Source organism: Geospiza fortis, unplaced genomic scaffold (genome assembly GCF_000277835.1).
Source record: "Geospiza fortis unplaced genomic scaffold, GeoFor_1.0 scaffold397, whole genome shotgun sequence".
Lineage (NCBI taxonomy): Eukaryota > Metazoa > Chordata > Aves > Passeriformes > Thraupidae > Geospiza > Geospiza fortis.
Genome location: NW_005054537.1, coordinates 125,763 through 144,935, shown reverse-complemented (window position 1 = coordinate 144,935; position 19,173 = coordinate 125,763). Strand labels below are relative to the sequence as shown.

Here is a 19,173-nt window from a genome sequence, read left to right as displayed (position 1 = left end):
AGCTGTTGAAATATTTAATCTCATAAATGACAAGCTTTCAGTTTCTTCCAGTTTGGTGCATTAATTTTTTTGTATACAGCCATATAGCTAGTACTTTTATTGTTTAGGAATAGGTGAAGTAACTGAGTTCTGTTGCCTGCTCTTACTGGCAACTATTGTCAATAATATTGTCTCCTAAAGCTAAGCCAACACATATTACAGCTAACAAGGTTTTTATGCTCTGTGTGTCAAGTTAGAAACCTGATTTCTTACATCTCTTTCTCTCTGAGTGTTCATCATTTCTACAGTTTAATTGCTGCCATTTCTCACAAATGTTGTCTCCCATTCTCTCACCTGCTGTATTTGTAGTGTTCTCACATCCCTCAGTCTATTAGACTAAATAAAATTCTGCTTTCTTCTGGTGTGGTAGGTTTTCCTTTGTGTCTGAGTATATTAATATATCTTGGAACAGGTTTCAGTTTTAATTCATCTTCTTTTTGGCAGAGGATGATGACATCTATAGCTATATTTAGAATTTGAATTGAGATTTCTTCATGGCATGTACAGTGTCATGATTATCTTCTTGTTTCTCTTGGAAATGTCTGTGGTTGTGCTCCAGTGTTGCAATTACTCTTTTTGCAGCTGCCTAGTGTAATTTCCTACATGATTAACTGATGTATTGGACAGTTCAGTTAGGAATGGCTGATACCTACAAGGAAATCCTAACTTGGCTTGATACTATGGTATCTTGTCCTTTTTTTCTAATTTTTTTTTTTTTTTAATCTGTACAACTGTACAGGTTTTCCTCCCCTACAGTGTCTTACTAAATCACTGTATTTTCTGTGACATAAGCCAAGTTAAATTTTCTGATCTTAGAAGATTTCTATTAAAAAATATCAAACAGGATAGTCCTAGAAAGGGTCTTTGAGCACCTCTGTCACTACTAACCTAACACTCAACCTGGTTAGGAAATTTTTTTTTATAATGGAAAGCACTTTTAGTATATCCATGCAGTGTTTTATTGGATTTATCTCCATGCTTTATTCTCACCTTCAGAATTTTTGCTAAAGATTTTCATAATTGTGAGGTCAAGATTATGCCGTCTTTTTCCCCCTTTTTTTGATGAGAATTGTATATCGGCTGTCTTTCAATGATGTTATTTTTGTCCAGCCTGTTAGGTTTACTAAAAGTCACCAGACTTTTGATATGATATGCCCATTCCTTTGGAATTCTCAGGTAACAAAGTGGGGGCTTTTCCTCCATTCCCAAATGGAAATTTGAATGCGTTGATATTGGCACAGATCATGGCATTAGCCTTCATGCCAGTGCACAAGTATCTGAGAACTATTATCCTTGCCTAAGAAAATCATATATCTTGTATCTGAATACATAATGTATATTTACATTTAAATACACAAATATATAAGCAGAAAATGCTTGAAACTCAATTAATTTACTTTATTTCTACTTTCTCAACAATTTGCCAGTAGTATCTGTAGTAGTAGATGGTTTTAGTAGTATCTACTGTGGGATATTTTTTATGTAAGTGTACAGTGATAATAAAATTTAACTATATATATATGTATTTAGTTACATATATACATATGTATATATGTGTTTTGCAGAAACTTTCATAAATGCAGCCTTTAACATGCATACTTTTTATTCTGCTTTCCTTTGCATTTTAGTAACAATTTAAAATAAAAATATTCTGCTTTAGGAAAACTGCAGAGGAGGTGTAGAGTAAGGAACATCTCTCAATGCAATATTTTTATATTTCCAAGGAATTACTGCTTGTCGCACAGCAAGTTTCAAGTGTACCTGCTGTATGTTTCTTTTACATTTCTTACAGGTAGTGTAGTTTATGAAATTAGATTTAAGAAGGATATTGATCTTCTCCTGGGAAATGGTTCATGTAGAGATTTTATTTTATTGAAGTTGTGTTGCATTTAAAATGCAGGCTAAGATGGTTATGATTAAAGAACAATACTGAAAAAACAATTTTTAAGCTATTATACTTAGAATGTGTACTTCCAGTTGAATAATACCTGTTACAGCTGTATGCATTGGTGATGTGCAGATAGGTCTGTGTTGATGGGTTTTTCAAGTTCAGAAATAAAATACTTCTGTAGAAGTAGGACAGATCTTTTTCACAGAATGGCCCAGATATATACATTCTGCCACTATGAATTCCATTTTTCCTTTAGTATAGGTGAATTAGTTCTTTATTTCTTTTCCAAATTAAATGCCACTTCTTCAGGTGTCTTATTGCAATTCTTGCTGCTCAGCTTGGATGGGTGCTGGGTGCTGGATGCTTAGCACCAGCAACTGAAAAAACAGCTAGACCTAGTATTTGATGTTCATTATTATTTTAATCTTGCATTAGCTTTTCAAGTCATAGTGGAAGAGGTGACAGCTGCTTCAGTCCAGTATTTCTCATCAATTGCTGGAAGAAAATTACATGTTTAGGCACAGCCTGTATCTCCCACCTAGGAAAGGTTGAGAATGTTTTCCTAGTAGCTTCTGTGAAGCTCTACACATAAGAAATTCAATATTTATATCTTCGGTCTCTTAGGACTAGCTGAGGAAAGATTAGAACAGGAACAAGGTGACAAAGCTATAAACATTTCTGTCACCAAAGACAATCTTTAAGTTCACAGAGTTAGCTTATTGCAAGCATCACACAGTCAATTCTGGCTAAAGTCAGTGAAGTGTGGGTGTGCGTATTTATAGTTTAGCATATGAAGGGAGATTTGCTGGCATTGCATTCCCTGGAAATTTGACTGCATACATGAGTTGTGAAGAAAAAACTACAAACTGTGTAGCTATCTTCCCTGTCATGAAAGCAAAACACCAGCTGAAGCCTGATGCAGTGCGTGGTTTAGAAATCAAAGCCCAAAATGTTCATTCATATCTGAGAGTTCTTAAAGTTCTGTCTTGCACTAGATTGGTATCTTAGGGTGCTGATAGGGTAGGCCTAGGAGGTCCTTCCCACTTCTGTTCTAGGTGAACAGCAGTGCTGTTACCATGAATGGGGTTTTTATTAGGGTAGTCTTTCACGACTGTTAGGATATTGGGGTTTTGCAGCTTTTTTTTAATAAGCTGGAGGGAGGAGGTTCCCCTCCAGCTGTTGCTACCAGATGGTGAGGGCTGCTTGCAGTGCTGGGCTGCACTGACCTCTCTTCTCTTTCAAGGTGACTCTTACATTCTTAGGTTATTTGTGGGCACGGCAGATTGCTGCTTTTAAATTGAGCAATCCAAAATGAGTGAATATCTAGAGGAAAAACAAATACTATTTTCTGCTTTCTATTTCTACACAAAGTGTAGTTCTTACCACTTAATTAAAATTAAGGTTTTTGTCTCTGTTCTTACAATGCACTAAGTTAAGCACCTTCAGGAAAGACTGGTCTACTCACCAAGCTCCTTTGTGATTCAGAGACCTTAATGCCCTATTCTGTGTTGTGTGAGGGCTGTCAGTGGGTCACATGTAGAAATCTTGTCATTACAATCCTATCTGTATTTAAACTAAATCAGTTTCTTAATTTTTTTTAACAAATAGAGCTTTGTCATTTCTGTCCCAATACAAAAAAATTCACTGGGAATGGTACATAGCATGTATGTCAAGACTGCTTGGAACTTAACTTGGCTAAGCAGTTGAGTTGGGATTTAGAGGTTATTTGTCTTGCAACCAAGGATTTACTAGAAAAAAGGTCAAACCACCTAGACCTTTTTGACAGAAATGTCAAAATGGATTCATTCAGAAGCTGACTAGAAAGAGAATGTGAAAGGAAATCCAAGATTAATTTAAAGCTATCAGCTATTCCTTCAATAAGACTTTTTGTATTAAACTGTTTGATACATTGCCAGTAGTAAAAATTGAACATCTTTAGTTGTGCAAAATGATCCTTTCTGTTACTTCCTGTGTACTTTTCATTATTATGGTAACATGTACCCATAATTAATCGAATGTAGTGTTTCAGAATTTTTGGGATGAAGGAAAAAATTGTGTCCAAACAGGTGCAGAAAAGCAGGCAAAATCTATTTTGTTTGTTGCTTTACCAAAATCAAACTCCAGCCAATGAATTTAAAGTAACATGCAAATTTTGCACAAAATTTCACCTTAATGTTACAGGAAAAAAATTCAAACTCACAGATTTTTTTTTCTTTTAATTCAATAATATAAGTAAGGTCAGAGATTACTTTTGTCATTAAATACAGAATATTGTAGTAATTTGTTTGCCTTTCTGTTACAGATTAACTAAACTCCAGATATTGGAACTTAGAGAAAACCAGTTAAAAATATTGCCAAAGTAAGTATTATATAGTTCAAGGAATTCCTACAGCATTTGTTTCAACATTAATCCATTCTACCTCTCTCCTAAAATCTAACATTTTTCTAGTCCCTGCCTTGCAATTCTCACTTACTTCATCAAACAAGCCTAGGCTGATGGTGATGCAGTTCCTGCTGTTTCTATGAACAAGAGCAATGCTTAATATTTTCCGACTGGGACTCTGGAGCTCCAGGCAGGTTAACAAATATACAAGAGGTCAATGAAGAAAGAAACAGATCCCAAAGATGGGATGTGAATAGCCACCCACAGAATCACGAATACATTGTGGTGTACTGTAAAAGTGATCTTTCTCTGGCAACAGAAATTGGTAGAGTTGCTGGTTTTGGTGGGTGTAAGTAGTTTTGGTGGAGAACAGGAGGCTCTAACAATTGAATATTCACTCTGTATAATTGATGCTAGGAAGCACTTGAATGCTGTAGGCTGAAGTGGAAACTGCCAGCTCTTCAAATACAACAGCCAGTTTTTTTAGTGACTGTAGCTAATTATATGCATAAGACATGATCAAGGGTTATGTTCTATTGGGATTCCCTTTTTAAGTGCCTAGATACTGTACTGTGGAGTCTGCAGTATAAACAAGCCAGAACTCCTATCTAGAATGACATGTACAGCATCAGAAAGTGTGAATTTACATCTTCAAAGTGTGAAGCATTCTGTGGTATAAATACTCTCAATTCTATTCAGCTCTCTCTGCTATCATTAGTTTTTAGCAGGAAAAAATTACAGGACATGTACTTTAGAGTGGTAGCTCTCTAAATTGAGTTACTCCCAACTGAGGAACAGTAGCTATAATTAAAACTTATAGCTAATAGAGATTTTGTTTATAAGATCACTCTGACCTTAATTGCCACAATTAACACTAAGAGCATGAATTACATGAAATATTTCTAAAAATGTAGTTTATTCTTGTAGTGATTAGACAGTAATACATGCTTTAATGTGTTTAAGTCAAACTCTGTTGAAGGTGCTGGGAAACTTTTTGTTGACTTCAGTGTTTTCAGAGTTCTGTTCTTCATTGAAAACTAAACAGTAACTGTCATGAAGAGCTCCTCTATTCCACAATAACCTATGGTACATGCTGAGTTGCCAGCTTTATTATTCTATTCTGGTACTCTTATAGAAGATGCAATACAGGTTTAAAAAGTAAAGGAAATTCAAAGCAGTTAATAAGATACAACAGTAGGTCCTAATATTTTTGCTATAGAATACCAATATATTTCTGGTTTTCCTGTGACTCTTATCTTTCTAATGTTCTTACAGCAAATTCTTTCCTATTTGTAATAATAAATATGTTTGGATAAATTCTGCAGCATCAAACTAGCCCTCTTTCTGAGTAAAACATGCACATAATTTTTGACACTGAAGTGCTTGGAAGAATGTTAATCAAAATGAGTAATCAATGCCAACACACTACATCAACCTTACTTTATGCCAAACTTTATGCCAAATATGTATCATTTTGTTTGGAGCTTATCCACAGCCAGAGACTGCAAGCGGCAGCATTATAATGCAAAACAGCTGGATGAAACTGTTTCCACTGAAAGGAAAGAAAAAACACAGGGACTATTTTAGAGGCATTTTTCTGATGGGTAAATTGGAAAGATGGTCCAGTAAAAATCTGGTACTTTTTTTTTTTTTTAATAAGCTTCTATGGCCTAATTGTCAATAAAGAGAGTAAGGATTTTAGAAAGAAGCAGGTTATTTGAGAGTTTAATTACAGTGATGCAGGGCCCGATCTTGCCATCGTGCAAACACCTTTTGAATTGTATGCCACTTGATATAAGCTGTACTATTAACCTTAGTGAAGCTGTCTGTATACAACAACAGAATTTGAGACATAATTTAGGCTATCTGATCCCTTAGAATTGACTTGAATTGATGCCAAGTTCAATAATATGAATTATGAAAGAGGCTTTCAGTTAATGGGAGGGATTATGCAGCACCTTTTAAAAGATAAAAATAGATGTAAATCTGTGATCTAGTTAATGTTTGTTTCAACATCATTTGGCATTGAATTTTCTTGCTACCAGTAACATTATTGGAAGCCTTGCTTGCATTTTGTCTGACGGTATTTCTCTATAAACAATACAGAAAAGCAAGAAGATATTAATCCTAGAATATCTGATAGTGCTAGTATGTAAACAGCAGGGAAAGGAGGGAATATTTTGGAGACCCTCATCTTACAAACGCATTTGTGTATGTTTTGTCATTGAGTGGATCTGGTTGCTAGATCACAGTCATTTGGGCAAGGGAAAAAACGGCCCCGAGTCAATAAAGTTAACTTGTCATCCTGTCATTGTTACATAACATTGGTTTGCATAGTGTGGTCTATGCAGTTGCAAAAGCTACAGAATGCTATGTTAGATTCTTCGAAAGGAGTTCTTCAGCGGTGCTCCTGGGAGACTCTTTGGGGCAAATTTGTTAGGAACATACAGCACAAAAATTGACATTGGCATGATCTCACAAAGCTTTGAGAGGTCAGTTTTCTGCAGGATTTCAGAGATGCTCATAGAAGTTTAGTCAGAAATTGAAAAATAATATTAGCTTACTGATAATTATCCTATTCATTACCTTCAAGAAATGAGGGAGTTTGCTTCTTAGAGTCTTCTGAAAATAGTATTTTCATGTTTTATTGGGGTTTTTTTCCTTCTCTATCACACTTGGCTAGAGGCTTTCCTTCAAAGCCTGTGTATACTATTTGTACAGTGCAAAAAAGGCTTCTGCTGCTTTTGTCTTTACCTGCTTATGCTAAATTCCTTGTTTGTCCCTATCTTAATTACTCCAATGAAAATCAAATTTCTAAACAGATGTTGAGTCTCCTTCTTGGAGATTATTCCATGCATAATATTAATAATCACATTAAATTACTTTCAGTAATATGGCATTTTCCAGTGTATTATTTTTGAACTGTATGTTTAGAGCAACTGTAGATTGTACTGTACTTGAGGAAAAACTGAAGCTCTGAATAGCTGCATAGAGCGTCTTGTGCTCATGGAATTGTTTCTTGAAGAAATTAGTGCGATATTCTGACAATATACAAGACTCTAGCATTTAGAAGCTCTTACATTTAATTTTTCCAGAATTTTATAGTACATACACAGTTGCAGTTTATATATGAAATTTTTATATACTGCTAATCGTAATTTTTATATCCTACTAGTCATTCTGTGAAAATGTCTTATTAAATAAATATATGAATGTTTTCATATGAGGGATTCACACTCTCTTAAAAAATACTTCAGGTAGAGCTGCTGTTGACTGTGAAGTACCCATTGTGACCACATGTGCAGTGGTAGATGATCTCTATGGGGTCCCCAAAGTTCACTTAAATAGAGGAAATTTTTTTCCAAAATCCAGCTTGAAGTAATGGATTTTACTTTTATTTCAGACATTGATTTAGTATTTGCCATGTTAGGTTAGAGTATTGATGTGTCACAAAATCCAATTTAGTAATCTCATTTAATGTATGACTAAAGAAATAAATAGAGTTCTGGACCACATCACATGGAAGCAACATAGCAGCCTGGAGAGGTACAAAGGTGGTGTTGCATATTGTGATTCAACAGTGCTCTTCTCCTGGTCATTAGTCTTCCTTTGAGAAGAAAACATGTGGTTAACCAGCCTTTGACTGCTGAAGGGACATATTTTGACTGGAGATGAAAAGCTGAACCACTCAAAAGAAGAGATGCGCCACTGCATTACTCGTTATCATGAAGATTTCTTTACTGGTCTTTAGTTTTTGCATGCTCATCGTGCAGCCTCCAGTGTGTTGCAGTGTATGCTTTGTGTGATGCTCAGCAGTCTGCAGGATCAGTAGTATCTACCTGGTTGACTAGTGTGTGAATAATTTATCTTTAATTAGGTATCATTCCAGTTACAGAATAGCATCATTACTTAATACTGATTACTAGATTTTTGTAAATCTGGGAGATTTGATGTTGCTAGTATTTTCTTAGACCTAATTTTTTATTAATCCCCTTCCTGTGCAGAACTATGTCCAGACTGACTCAGCTGGAGAGACTGGACTTAGGAAGTAATGAATTCACAGAAGTGGTGAGTTTTGCCTTAGTTAAAGAGCTCTACATCTTTTATAAATCTTCTTATCCTTTGATCTGTTTTTAACAAATATGAAAACATAAACATCATCTTAAGAGTTCTGCTTCCAAGCATTATTTATACCTTACACTACTTTATGGAGCCTGTTATAAAAATCATGTGTGTGATCTTTTGAATGAGAGTATGTTTTTACTCCATTTTAAAATAGCACTCTTTTATATAGTGTGGTTACTGTACTGGTAAATAATTAAGAGTAATATATGTTTGAATTATAAACATAATTGGTAAGCTTAGAATAAATTCTAAAGCCTAATTGATTATCATGTATTGAATATTACGGTTTTTTTGCCCAACCTACTTTTATTCTTCCGCACTCTTAGATCTGGGGGAAAATATATTAAATTTGAATGTTGTTCAAAGCAGTATTTACAGTGGAAGTGCTCTGATTTTTCCTACAGGATACATTGACTTGTTTCCTGTTTGTATTCTCACAGGCAAATATATTTTGTATTTAAGGGTCACATAACATCTCTCTGCTTTTACAAGTACTTTCCTGGGTAAAGGAATTGAAATAGAAGTATAATGAAACTTGCTGACCTGCAACACGATAGAGTCAAGTATTTGTGTGTCACTAGTAGAACATGCAGAGCTAAACACTTGCCTAGTGATATGGTTTGGAAAATAGGGGTATATTTAAGGAATTTTTAATTATTACAGTTAAACATCTAGGACTGCTGTATTCTCATCACAGGGTATATATTTTTGTGGGAGCCTTACACTAATGTTTAAATTACATCTTCTTCTTGGAAAGTTTTTTCTCTTTCCCAGTATTTACTGGGAAAGAAAGTTATTGGGAGTCAGGACCGCAACTTCAGCAGAAATCCTGTCTGTTCACTGCATAACAAAATTTACTTGGCATTTATCTGAACTTGGCTGTACTTACGAAGGTGCAGTAGTCCCTCTTTTGTATTGCTTTCTCTGGAGGGAAGTTTAAATAGGGAAAGCATATGCAACATGAATGTTCACAAAGAAGGGGTCTGTCCCTGGTAAACAATAAGTTATATTGGAAACATAATCCTGCACTTCATTTTATGGGTGGAGTGGTTGGCTTGTATCATGGAGATGCACCCCTTGTTGATAGAAGAAATGAAGTGTATTTTGATTTTCCCCCAAACAAAAAAATCACAGGGGTTTTTGAAAAACAGGTCCTCTGAGTTGATGAAATTTGAAGGTTTTTAGATGTCCTCCATCAAAACTGTACATGTAACATGTACTTAGAGCGTGTGCCTGTTGAAAAAGAATACTTTCTGTAAAAGACACCAAACCAACAGAAAGCCTTTCTCTAAAAATTATTTAGTGCTGTGGTCAAGTTCTTCTAAGTTTTTTATATATCTGGTTATATATTTTCATTTCAAAAGTGAGTTATCTGGGTTTCCTTTGATAGCGCAGCGAAAAAAGTGGGTATAACAGCTACAGTAACATATTACTAAAGTTGCAATAGACAAATCACTGGAGTTGGTTTTGCCATTCACTGGGGATGTTTCATAAGATTTTTTTTAAATGGCTTCCCATTACAGCCTGAAGTACTTGAACAGCTGAGTGGATTAAAGGAATTTTGGATGGATGGTAATAGACTAACACTTATTCCTGGGGTAAGTTCTTTTGCTGTATTAAACATACAGTATTTTAAATTACACAGGCACTTGCTTTGTCAGTGATCATGTATGTTGAAGTTGTAATTTTAGTGTTACTTAAAGCCAAAAGGATAAATGGCACATGAGTGCTTAACTAGTCCACTTAGAAATTATCACTGATCATGAGAGTTGCATTCACAGCTTTTTGGTGGTTTTTTTCATTGAATGTTATATATTTCTCATCTAAAAATTATGTTGCAATTCAGGAAAATGAGTACAAGTCTTAAATCAAATTTAGGTTTGAATAGCCCTTCCAAAAAGGGATTATTCTATGTTAGATAGCAAGCAGGAATATGTAGGATAAATATGTTGTTGGCTTTTTACTGGCCACAGTTGTAAAACAGCAGTGCCAGTTCCCGTGCTGTGTAAACAGGGAGCATAGTCAGTTCCTGAGAAAATGGTCTGGTTACTTTGTATGGGTTCCTGACATCTTTCATTACATGTGGTCCAGGCTGACCTATTATTACAGTACTTGAGAGTCTGTGCTTAATTTTTAGCAAACTAATAGATGAGTATTTGAAGTTTGGGAAGCATCTGACTTGTTTTCAACCTTAAAATCACTAGCAGTCATGTGAAATGTGACCTTCCTGCCTGAGCAGTAGTCTTTTCTACTGTTTTTCCATCAGCTAACTCTTAGACAGTTGAGTGTTTGGATTGTAAAATATGAGTTGAACAGTGTTTTGCAGTAAAATAAAACTGTATTTCTGAGTGTAAAGATTTCAGTAGAGTAATGTGCATGAATTTTCAGGCTTATGCTTGGTTCATGTGGAATGGTAATGCAAGCTTATATTTTGGCTTGCTTCTTTCCGTTTAGTACAATTAGGGATTCATTGTTGTTTTTGAGGATGCAGTTTTACACAAAAGGCAAAAACGAGCATTAAAAGTCTACCAGAGCATAATGATGTCTTCACATTATGTGTCTCTTTCTGAAGTCTGTTCTAAAGCTTCAATTACTTGATTCATGGTAACTAATCAAGCCATTGAATGTGCAGAAGACTGACTTTAGGGACATGCAGAGCTGCTGTGGGGTGTCTCTGTGTGTAAAAATATCAGGTCTCCTTATCTGCACAAAATACTTCATTTGAAAGTTTGTATATTTTGCATAAAATTGTATTTCAGTACTCTTAGTCTTTCCTCTGGGATTATACTTGAGAGGTCAAATCTGCTGGATTTTTTGTTTTGAACTTGCACTTTTCTAGAATGCATTATTTTCTCTTGCTTTTAGTTCATAGGCACTTTGAAACAACTGACTTACTTGGATGTTTCTAAAAACAACATTGAAGTAGTCGAAGAAGGTATTTCAGGTTGTGAAAGCCTGCAAGACCTACTGTTATCCAGCAATTCACTTCAGCAACTGCCAGAGTCTATTGGTTTGTATTTTAAGTTAATTCATGTTGTTAGAAGCCTGTAGTTCAGACACAGAGAACTTGAAAGTACAAAAATTACATTCTAGTTCTGTTTCAATTGAGTAGAAGTGCCAGTTCTTGATGAAGCTGTAATGCATGACTGAATAATAACTTAAAATTGGTTTGGAGCACTTTTACTGTATACAGTAGTTTATAAATGTATGAAAAACTTCTGTCTCTATCAGAAGAAAAAAAACAGTTTATTTTTCTCCCTGCCCTTACTCACCTACCCAAATGGTTGACACATTGTAAACTGACAAACAAGTTCTGTAAGCTCATCTCCTTATTTCCTTAGGAATAGAGCACTATAGGCACACCAGGGAATAGAGAAGATGTGGTGGCTGGCCCATAATGTTGGGGTTTTTTCCCCTCTTAATTTAAAGTTAAAACTCAGCTTAATTAACTCAAATGTCCATTTTGATTTACTTGTTCCTATTGTTATAGGTTCTCTGAAAAAGGTGACAACACTTAAAATTGATGAAAACCAGTTAATTTATTTGCCAGACTCCATAGGAGGGTAGGTATTTCTCCAAAATAAGAAGTTGAATTTCCTTTCTGAACACTCTTCTGTAACAGTGGCTCCTCTCTGAGTTTTTTAATAACTACTTGATTTAATTTCTTCTACATGTTAATGCCCTAATACAATTTAAAGCAAGAGTTTTCATATTAGTTCTGCTTTGCAGCATGTGGGTTCCCATTACTTAATACCAAAGGACATATATTCCTCACTTAATGCAGCCACCAATCTATAAAACAAAAATTGAGTGTGACAGAAAACAAGATACTTAAAGAGTCAGTTAGCTTTCTGAAACTGTTTTTCTTTTGACAGTAACATGGCTGTGGTAGATATTGCAAATGATTGCCCAATCTCAAAAATCTTTTAAAAAGTAAATATGAACATGTGTTGAACTTTTTTATATATATATGGAGAACTTTCAGCTGTCCATCAACAAGTTTTTTTAATATATATATTGGTGTTCAGCTATTTAATTTAAAGCTTGCAAATAATAGCAAAAATAATTGGCTCACAGTTAAGCGCTGTACAAATGTACAATGTCTTCCAATTTATTTTCATTTATTTTAATTAATATAGCTTATCTTTTGTTGTCAGAGTTTACAAAGTACTTCTTCATTGCCAGATTCTTAGGTTCATGGTCTGTAACTCTTGAAATTCTTTGCTTGTTCAGAAGCTGCATTCAGCTCTAATTTGACTGTGATCTATCTCATTCTGAATGTTTTTAATGTCTTACACTGGCATGTTGTCATGTAGTACACAGGCATTTGATGTTGCTGACTTCACTGTTTTTGTTGTGAGGGCAGTGTAAAGGAGTTTTAAAAAAATTAAGCAAGCTTGAAACAGAACCAAAAAGCCTGCAATCAAGTAACAGGAAAAAACACCCACCCTAAGACACATATTAGGCCATCAGTAAAGTATTCTTCTTGGATTTTAATTCCTTAGGGTTTATTTTGAACTACATTTGTGATTAATAATTAATAGTGATATTAACTTCATTAAAACTGCAAGTATTCAATTAATGTTGGATTAATTAATCTGTATGGAGGAAATAATTTTTTTTGCAGGTTAATATCAGTGGAAGAACTGGACTGTAGTTTCAATGAAATTGAAACATTGCCTTCATCTGTTGGGCAGCTCTCAAATATAAGAACATTTGCTGCAGATCATAACTTTTTAACTCAGCTGCCGTCAGAGGTATGTATTTCATTCCAAGTCTGTAAAATGAGTATTTTAATGTGTTTATAGTCTGTACAAGTTGTGAATAACAAGTTACTAATTTTTGAGAGGCTTTTCTTTGTGTATGTTTTTAAAGGAGGAAGTATACAAATATACAAGTTGATAAATAATGAAATTTGATTTTTTTTAAGCAATGAGTAGGAATTCGTTGATGTGAATTGAAACTGAAAGGTTTAATATGTAAGAATAAACTTTCAAGGCAAAATAGCCTCAATACGAATTGTTTTTAAAACTTCCATATTTATGTTGTGAAGGTGAATTAATTCTATGTGTGTTTTTTTTTTTTAGATTGGAAACTGGAAGCATGTGACAGTGCTGTTTCTGCATTCTAATAAGCTTGAATTTCTCCCTGAAGAAATGGGTGATATGCAGAAATTAAAAGTCATCAATCTGAGTGACAATAGGTTTGTGAATGCTTTTAAGAAGTAGAAGTTGTATAAAATGCAACAATAATGTAGAGGGATTGTTACAAATACATTATGGTTGTCTTTCTTTAACTTACACATAGCTCAGAAGGTGACTGAGATGCATTTAATGTATTATTGTCATAATCTGGATATTGCAGCTTCATTATATTAAGCTATCTTTTTTTTAATGACCTGGCAGGTGCATTGAAGTGCAGCTTCACTACATTTGTGATTGTTAGCATCTGTTTTTCTAGGGAATTACTTTGGGTATTTTCATAAAACTTTTTTGATTCTTACTTAAAGATTAACAGCTTCTTGAATTGCATATGGAGCACCCAACAGTATCATAGGATAGTGTAAAAGACCTTGGTGTTCTGCGCAAGGGGGAAAAAGCTGCCTTTTATTAGAGATGGTCATTAAAAATAGACAAAATGTTTATCTTTGGAGAATTATTAGTTTATGTAATTGAAGTACTGGGAGAGAGAACTAGCAGAGCTCTCCCTCCTATTCTGTCAATCCAGCTTCTCTGTACTCTGACTGTAGCTTGATTTATCCCTTAATGCCAGACCATCCATTATTCATGACAGTGTATTCCCCATACACGTATCTTTTAGAAAAAAAATTATTTTCAGGTGTAGTACATTTTCCCTTAATTGGCATGTATATTGACAGATAAAATGGGGAGGATTCAGATTTATTAATTAACCTTAATTGTCTTTGTATTCAAGTTGCCGAGTTGAGTTAAATTCAGGTCACAATGTCACTTCTTTATTTTAAGCTACTTGCGATACTGGGCAGACAAGTTTTTCTTGTTTGGTTGGTTTTTTTTTTAATTGAATTTAAATTACATGTTGTAGCCTTTCAGCTCTGATTATTTATTAAGTGAACTTCATATGAAAATGTCTTTTAAAAATATTTTACAGACTAATGCAGGATTGTTTAAAGTCTTTACAGTATGGCTAAATGTACTTATATAAATTCTTGTAATTTACAGACTGAAGAATTTACCATTTACTTTTACAAAACTGCAACAACTCACTGCTATGTGGCTGTCAGACAATCAGGTGAGATTTTTTAATATTGAAAATAAATGATTGTTGACTTCATTCCTAATGGGGTTGACAAGAACAGAGCTATGTGTTAAATAAAGAGACCTAGTACTGTGTAAATCAATACTTTCTTGACATTACTATGTCAGTTCTCCTTAAGTAACCAATATTGAGTTTACCTGTCTCTGGAGGCTCATAATCCTGGAGAAATTCTGTGCTGTGAGGAAATGCAGTTTAACCAATATTGGGAAGTTTTTTGGTTTTGTTGTGTTTTCTCTTGGTTTGGTTGGGGTTTTTAGGGGTTTGTTTGTTTGTTTGATTGATTTTTGTTTTTCTTTTTTGTTTTTTCTTTGTTTGGTTTTGGTTGGGTTTTTGGGGGGGATTTTTTTGCTTGTTTTTGGTGGTTTTTGTGGGTTTTTTGGGTTTTTGTTGCTGGTTTTGTTTGTTCAGGCTATTTTACTCAGGTGAGTTTAGTGCTTGATAAGCTTGAACATGAACGTGTAGCCCGCTGTTGCTTTCACAGCTGTACCAGTGGGGAAACTCAGCATGCCTGGTTTTCAGTGACGTTTTTTGCCACACCTTTGAACTATGTGATTATTCAGCTTTGAAGCTGTTAAGCAATAACTCCTGTGCTTGTATTTTTCCTTTATATTAAAGTCCTTGATATTATGCTGATTTTCTGAAGGGCATTAAAGTATACAGGGCTGTCAGAAATCCATTAGCCTCAGATGTACACTTTTAGTAAAACAGTAATTTCAAGAATCTTCTGCCTTTCCCTCTAAGGGGTGGAGGATGTTCAATCTGGTCTCCAAATGAAAAACCAAGGATGCTGAATTTTTCTCTTTATATGATTGTCTGCGGTTTTAAATAGCTAAATATATCTATGTATTTCTGATCAGTGTGCTTTGGGATAGTAGTAAGTTCCAAAAAGAAACCGAGTTACTTTTTTACTATCTAGTGTTTTCTTTTCACAAAAGCTGTTGCTGGGTTTGTCCTCAGTCAAAAAGCCTGTCATCAATCAAATACAGACATATTAATTTTGTCATTTTGTGAAAATTATTCAGAGGAGAAATGGTTTAATTCAAGGGAAAGTGTCTTCAAAGTCATGGGACAGGCCTGCTCTGTGATTAATAGGTCATATTTACTTTTATATATACATATATATGTATATATTCTCATAACATAGCCTTCTTTCATTTACTTTCTAGTCTAAACCACTTATCCCTCTTCAAAAAGAAGCTGACCCTGACACACAGAAAACAGTACTTACTAATTACATGTTCCCTCAGCAACCAAGGACTGAGGAGGGTAAGGAATTTCTGAAATTACCTGTCACAGTGGTTGCCGTTGAAAAGAATAATGGGAAGGCTTCCTGCTAATACAATTTTCACTAAATAATGCTTAAATACCTAAATGCCTAAAGTTTGGAGCATACTTGCAGGAGATGATGAGTTGTGTCTGATGAATGAGAATACTAATTTAATGAGATTTAGATGTTGGTAAATTTTAGGTGAAACTATTTCAGTGAGTAAGGTGAGAAATGGACTGACAGGAACATGTTCTGTGGTGGTTGCCACTCCCAGCATGACACCCACGTTCCTTCCTAAAGAGCCTAATAGTTTGGGGTGAAATTCTCTTAAGCAAGCGTTAGCTTCAAACTGACTATTTTAGCAAAATGTTTCCTTCATTACCAAGTATGTATTTTTTGAAAAGCACATAGTATTCTCTGGTATATTTTGAAATTTAAAAAAATTTTAAAAATCAGTCCAGAAAAAGCATATTGTTCGCATGTAGTTTGAACTGGTTTTATGAAAGGTTAGGTTCCTGGCTTTTGGTCAGGAATTCATAATGATAGTGAAGTTTATTATAATATCTTCAGATGTGTTAAAATTTTAAATTTACCTGTTAAATGCAGAGTAACAAATATTCCATTGCACTTACTAAGCCCTAAAATGAAGTATTTTTCTATGTCAGGTGTAGAAGTGGTTAATATGAACAGTCTTCGTATTGCTAGTGAAGGATATACACTTTCTGGGTGGTAGTGGCAAATTTATTAGACTATTTGTCATGCTAAAAGTAGAACCTGGCTGATGTAACACCAAGAGATGCTAAAATAAGAGACATCAGGTTCCTGCAAGATTTATCTCTTGTAAAATTAAGCAAGAAATACTTGCATTTAAAGCCCCTGTCAACTGCATAAGTGCTGCAAAATCATGCAGATTAACTTAACCTCCAGTTTTAGATGCTTACGTTGCTTGAGGATCAGTAAGAGTGCAGGTTTTTCTCACTAAGTCATTCTTAGTTTTCATTTTTAAATTTGCATTAAATTAAATCAGATGAATGTTCTTACCTGTGCTTAATGATGTTAAGCCCTGATAATAGGCTATATAAATCTATACAAGTATAATTCATCTTTATTTATATATATGCACACAAATACATTATTTCATATTTATGTATAGAATAAAACCACTCAGCAGAGTTCTGCTGAAAATTTTCAAATGTGAATGTTAAAACTAGTGTACAACTGAGCATATGATTTTCTTTTTAAAGATAGGGATTTTTCTAATATAAAAGTACACCCAAATTCATAAAGCAGTGGCATTGCATCTAATCTTCAATTAATGATGCTGTTAGTCTTTCATCTTTTAAAAAGAATGAATACAAAAGCACATCAATCCCACTCAAGAGAAAGAAAAATAGTATATTTTGTTTTTATAGTGTAGCCCATTCTTACACGAGCTTCTTTGGGGTTTTTTTTCCAGTTATGTTCATATCTGATAATGAAAGTTTCAATCCATCTCTGTGGGAGGAACAGAGGAAACAGCGTGCTCAGGTGGCATTTGAATGTGATGAAGACAAAGATGAGAGAGAGGCACCACCTCGGGTTAGTATTGAATTTATTTTTGCATACATGGTGCTTCCCTCCTTCTTACTTCCACCTTTAATCTCAACCTTTTCCATACTTTGGTAATGGGTTTCACTCTGCTGAATAAATCAAGTCATCAGTTTAGAGTATCTAGCAGGATGAAACACTATGGTTTGGATTTTTTTGTTGTGTGTCCTTTTAGTTTGGGTGTTATTTGGCCAAATCATTTTCAGTAGAGCACGAGGGAAGAGCTGAAGCTTATATTTGGCAGTGTAGGGCCTACCTAGGATGCTACTTGACTAATGGTGCTGTGGAGAGCAGGTGGAGAAACCCTGATAAATCCTGATTTCATTTTGAGTGAGTTACAGTTGGCTTAATCCTTGCTTGCAATCATTGGACATGTTGGGGGAAAAGGAGTGAAAGTGATTTGTAATCTTGCCTGGTTGGATAAGCTTATGTCTGCCTCAGTGCCAGCAGACTGGAGTATCAAGGTGGAGATTCTAGAGTATTCAGTGGTGTGGCCTAATTAATTATTTGTTTTAAAGCTTATGTTTTAGTTCTGACATTTAAATAAGTGTAGAACCTTATTGTCTTTTGTTACACAGGAGGGCAATCTGAAGAGATATCCAACTCCATATCCTGATGAACTGAAGAATATGGTCAAAACAGTCCAGACAATTGTACATAGACTAAAGGATGAAGAATCAACTGAAGATAATGCCAAGGAGTCAAAACGAGAAGTCCAGACAGTTTCTGTAAAAGATGTGGGGGTAAAGGTTAGAGATAACATTATCTTCTGGTTTTGCAAGAAATTCCGAAGAATAAAGTGTCATTGATTCCTTTTAATTCTCTTTTCCCTCCCCTCGGACTCTTTAGCAAGAAAAATTGTTAGATTACAGAACCAGTCTACCTCTTCCCCACCTAAGGAGGTCTGTAACAAATGTCTGGTTGGCAGCAGCAGTCTTCCTCCTGCACTAAGAACAAGAAAAGTGACCTAATTCTCAGGCACATACAAACTGTAGATGTGTTAAGGAGCTGCCTTCTTTGGTTCCTGGAGGATGGCATCTTTGTCATCCTCTGATCCTCTTTCATCTGCCAGACTTCACAATGAAATTTGGATCATCTCAGACGTTTTTACTGCTCATGACTGAAAGCTTTGTGTAATAACAAGCAGTAATAGCAGACTGGCAAAAGTGTCCCAAGTCTCTAAGTGCTTGATGCAGTGTGATAGAAGATAGGACTACTTTTTGGTGCTCACATAGTATCATTGCAGATATCGGCCTGTTTGATTTTTTTTCATATGACTGGAAATATAATGGTACATATTGACACCAGTAAGGATGAAAGTCAGACTGATTGACATAGGGTAGGGACTGTAGCTTCGTTGTCTATTGTGTTTTCTTAGCATTTCATACATGGTGCATTCTGTTCTTTATAATTTAAGAGCTCAGATTTTTCCATTCCATGTTTTCTCTGAATATATAATGCTGGGTCTATATGTCATTAAAAACGTTTCAGGATGCTTCCTCTGCTAATACTCTTCATTTTGTAGACCTCAGAAACTGGTTCAATAAAGAACAAAGCCGATGAGAGAAAGCAATATTCAGCAGG

The 19,173-nt window shown here is 34.8% G+C and overlaps 1 protein-coding gene across 3 annotated transcripts in view; it reads left to right on the top strand.

Annotated features, from left to right (window-relative positions):
* ERBIN (erbb2 interacting protein) overlaps positions 1-19,173 on the top strand; it is a 118,078-nt gene that overhangs the window by 74,028 nt on the left and 24,877 nt on the right. For all 3 annotated transcript variants that reach the window (XM_031063875.1, XM_031063873.1, XM_031063874.1), the window contains exons 8-19: positions 4,233-4,289; positions 8,318-8,381; positions 9,962-10,036; positions 11,304-11,448; positions 11,929-12,001; positions 13,066-13,195; positions 13,526-13,641; positions 14,639-14,708; positions 15,902-16,001; positions 17,459-17,580; positions 18,168-18,338; positions 19,115-19,169. In XM_031063875.1, coding sequence (XP_030919735.1) covers positions 4,233-4,289; positions 8,318-8,381; positions 9,962-10,036; positions 11,304-11,448; positions 11,929-12,001; positions 13,066-13,195; positions 13,526-13,641; positions 14,639-14,708; positions 15,902-16,001; positions 17,459-17,580; positions 18,168-18,338; positions 19,115-19,169 — 1,178 coding nt within the window. The remainder of the gene's footprint in view (positions 1-4,232; positions 4,290-8,317; positions 8,382-9,961; positions 10,037-11,303; positions 11,449-11,928; positions 12,002-13,065; positions 13,196-13,525; positions 13,642-14,638; positions 14,709-15,901; positions 16,002-17,458; positions 17,581-18,167; positions 18,339-19,114; positions 19,170-19,173) is intronic.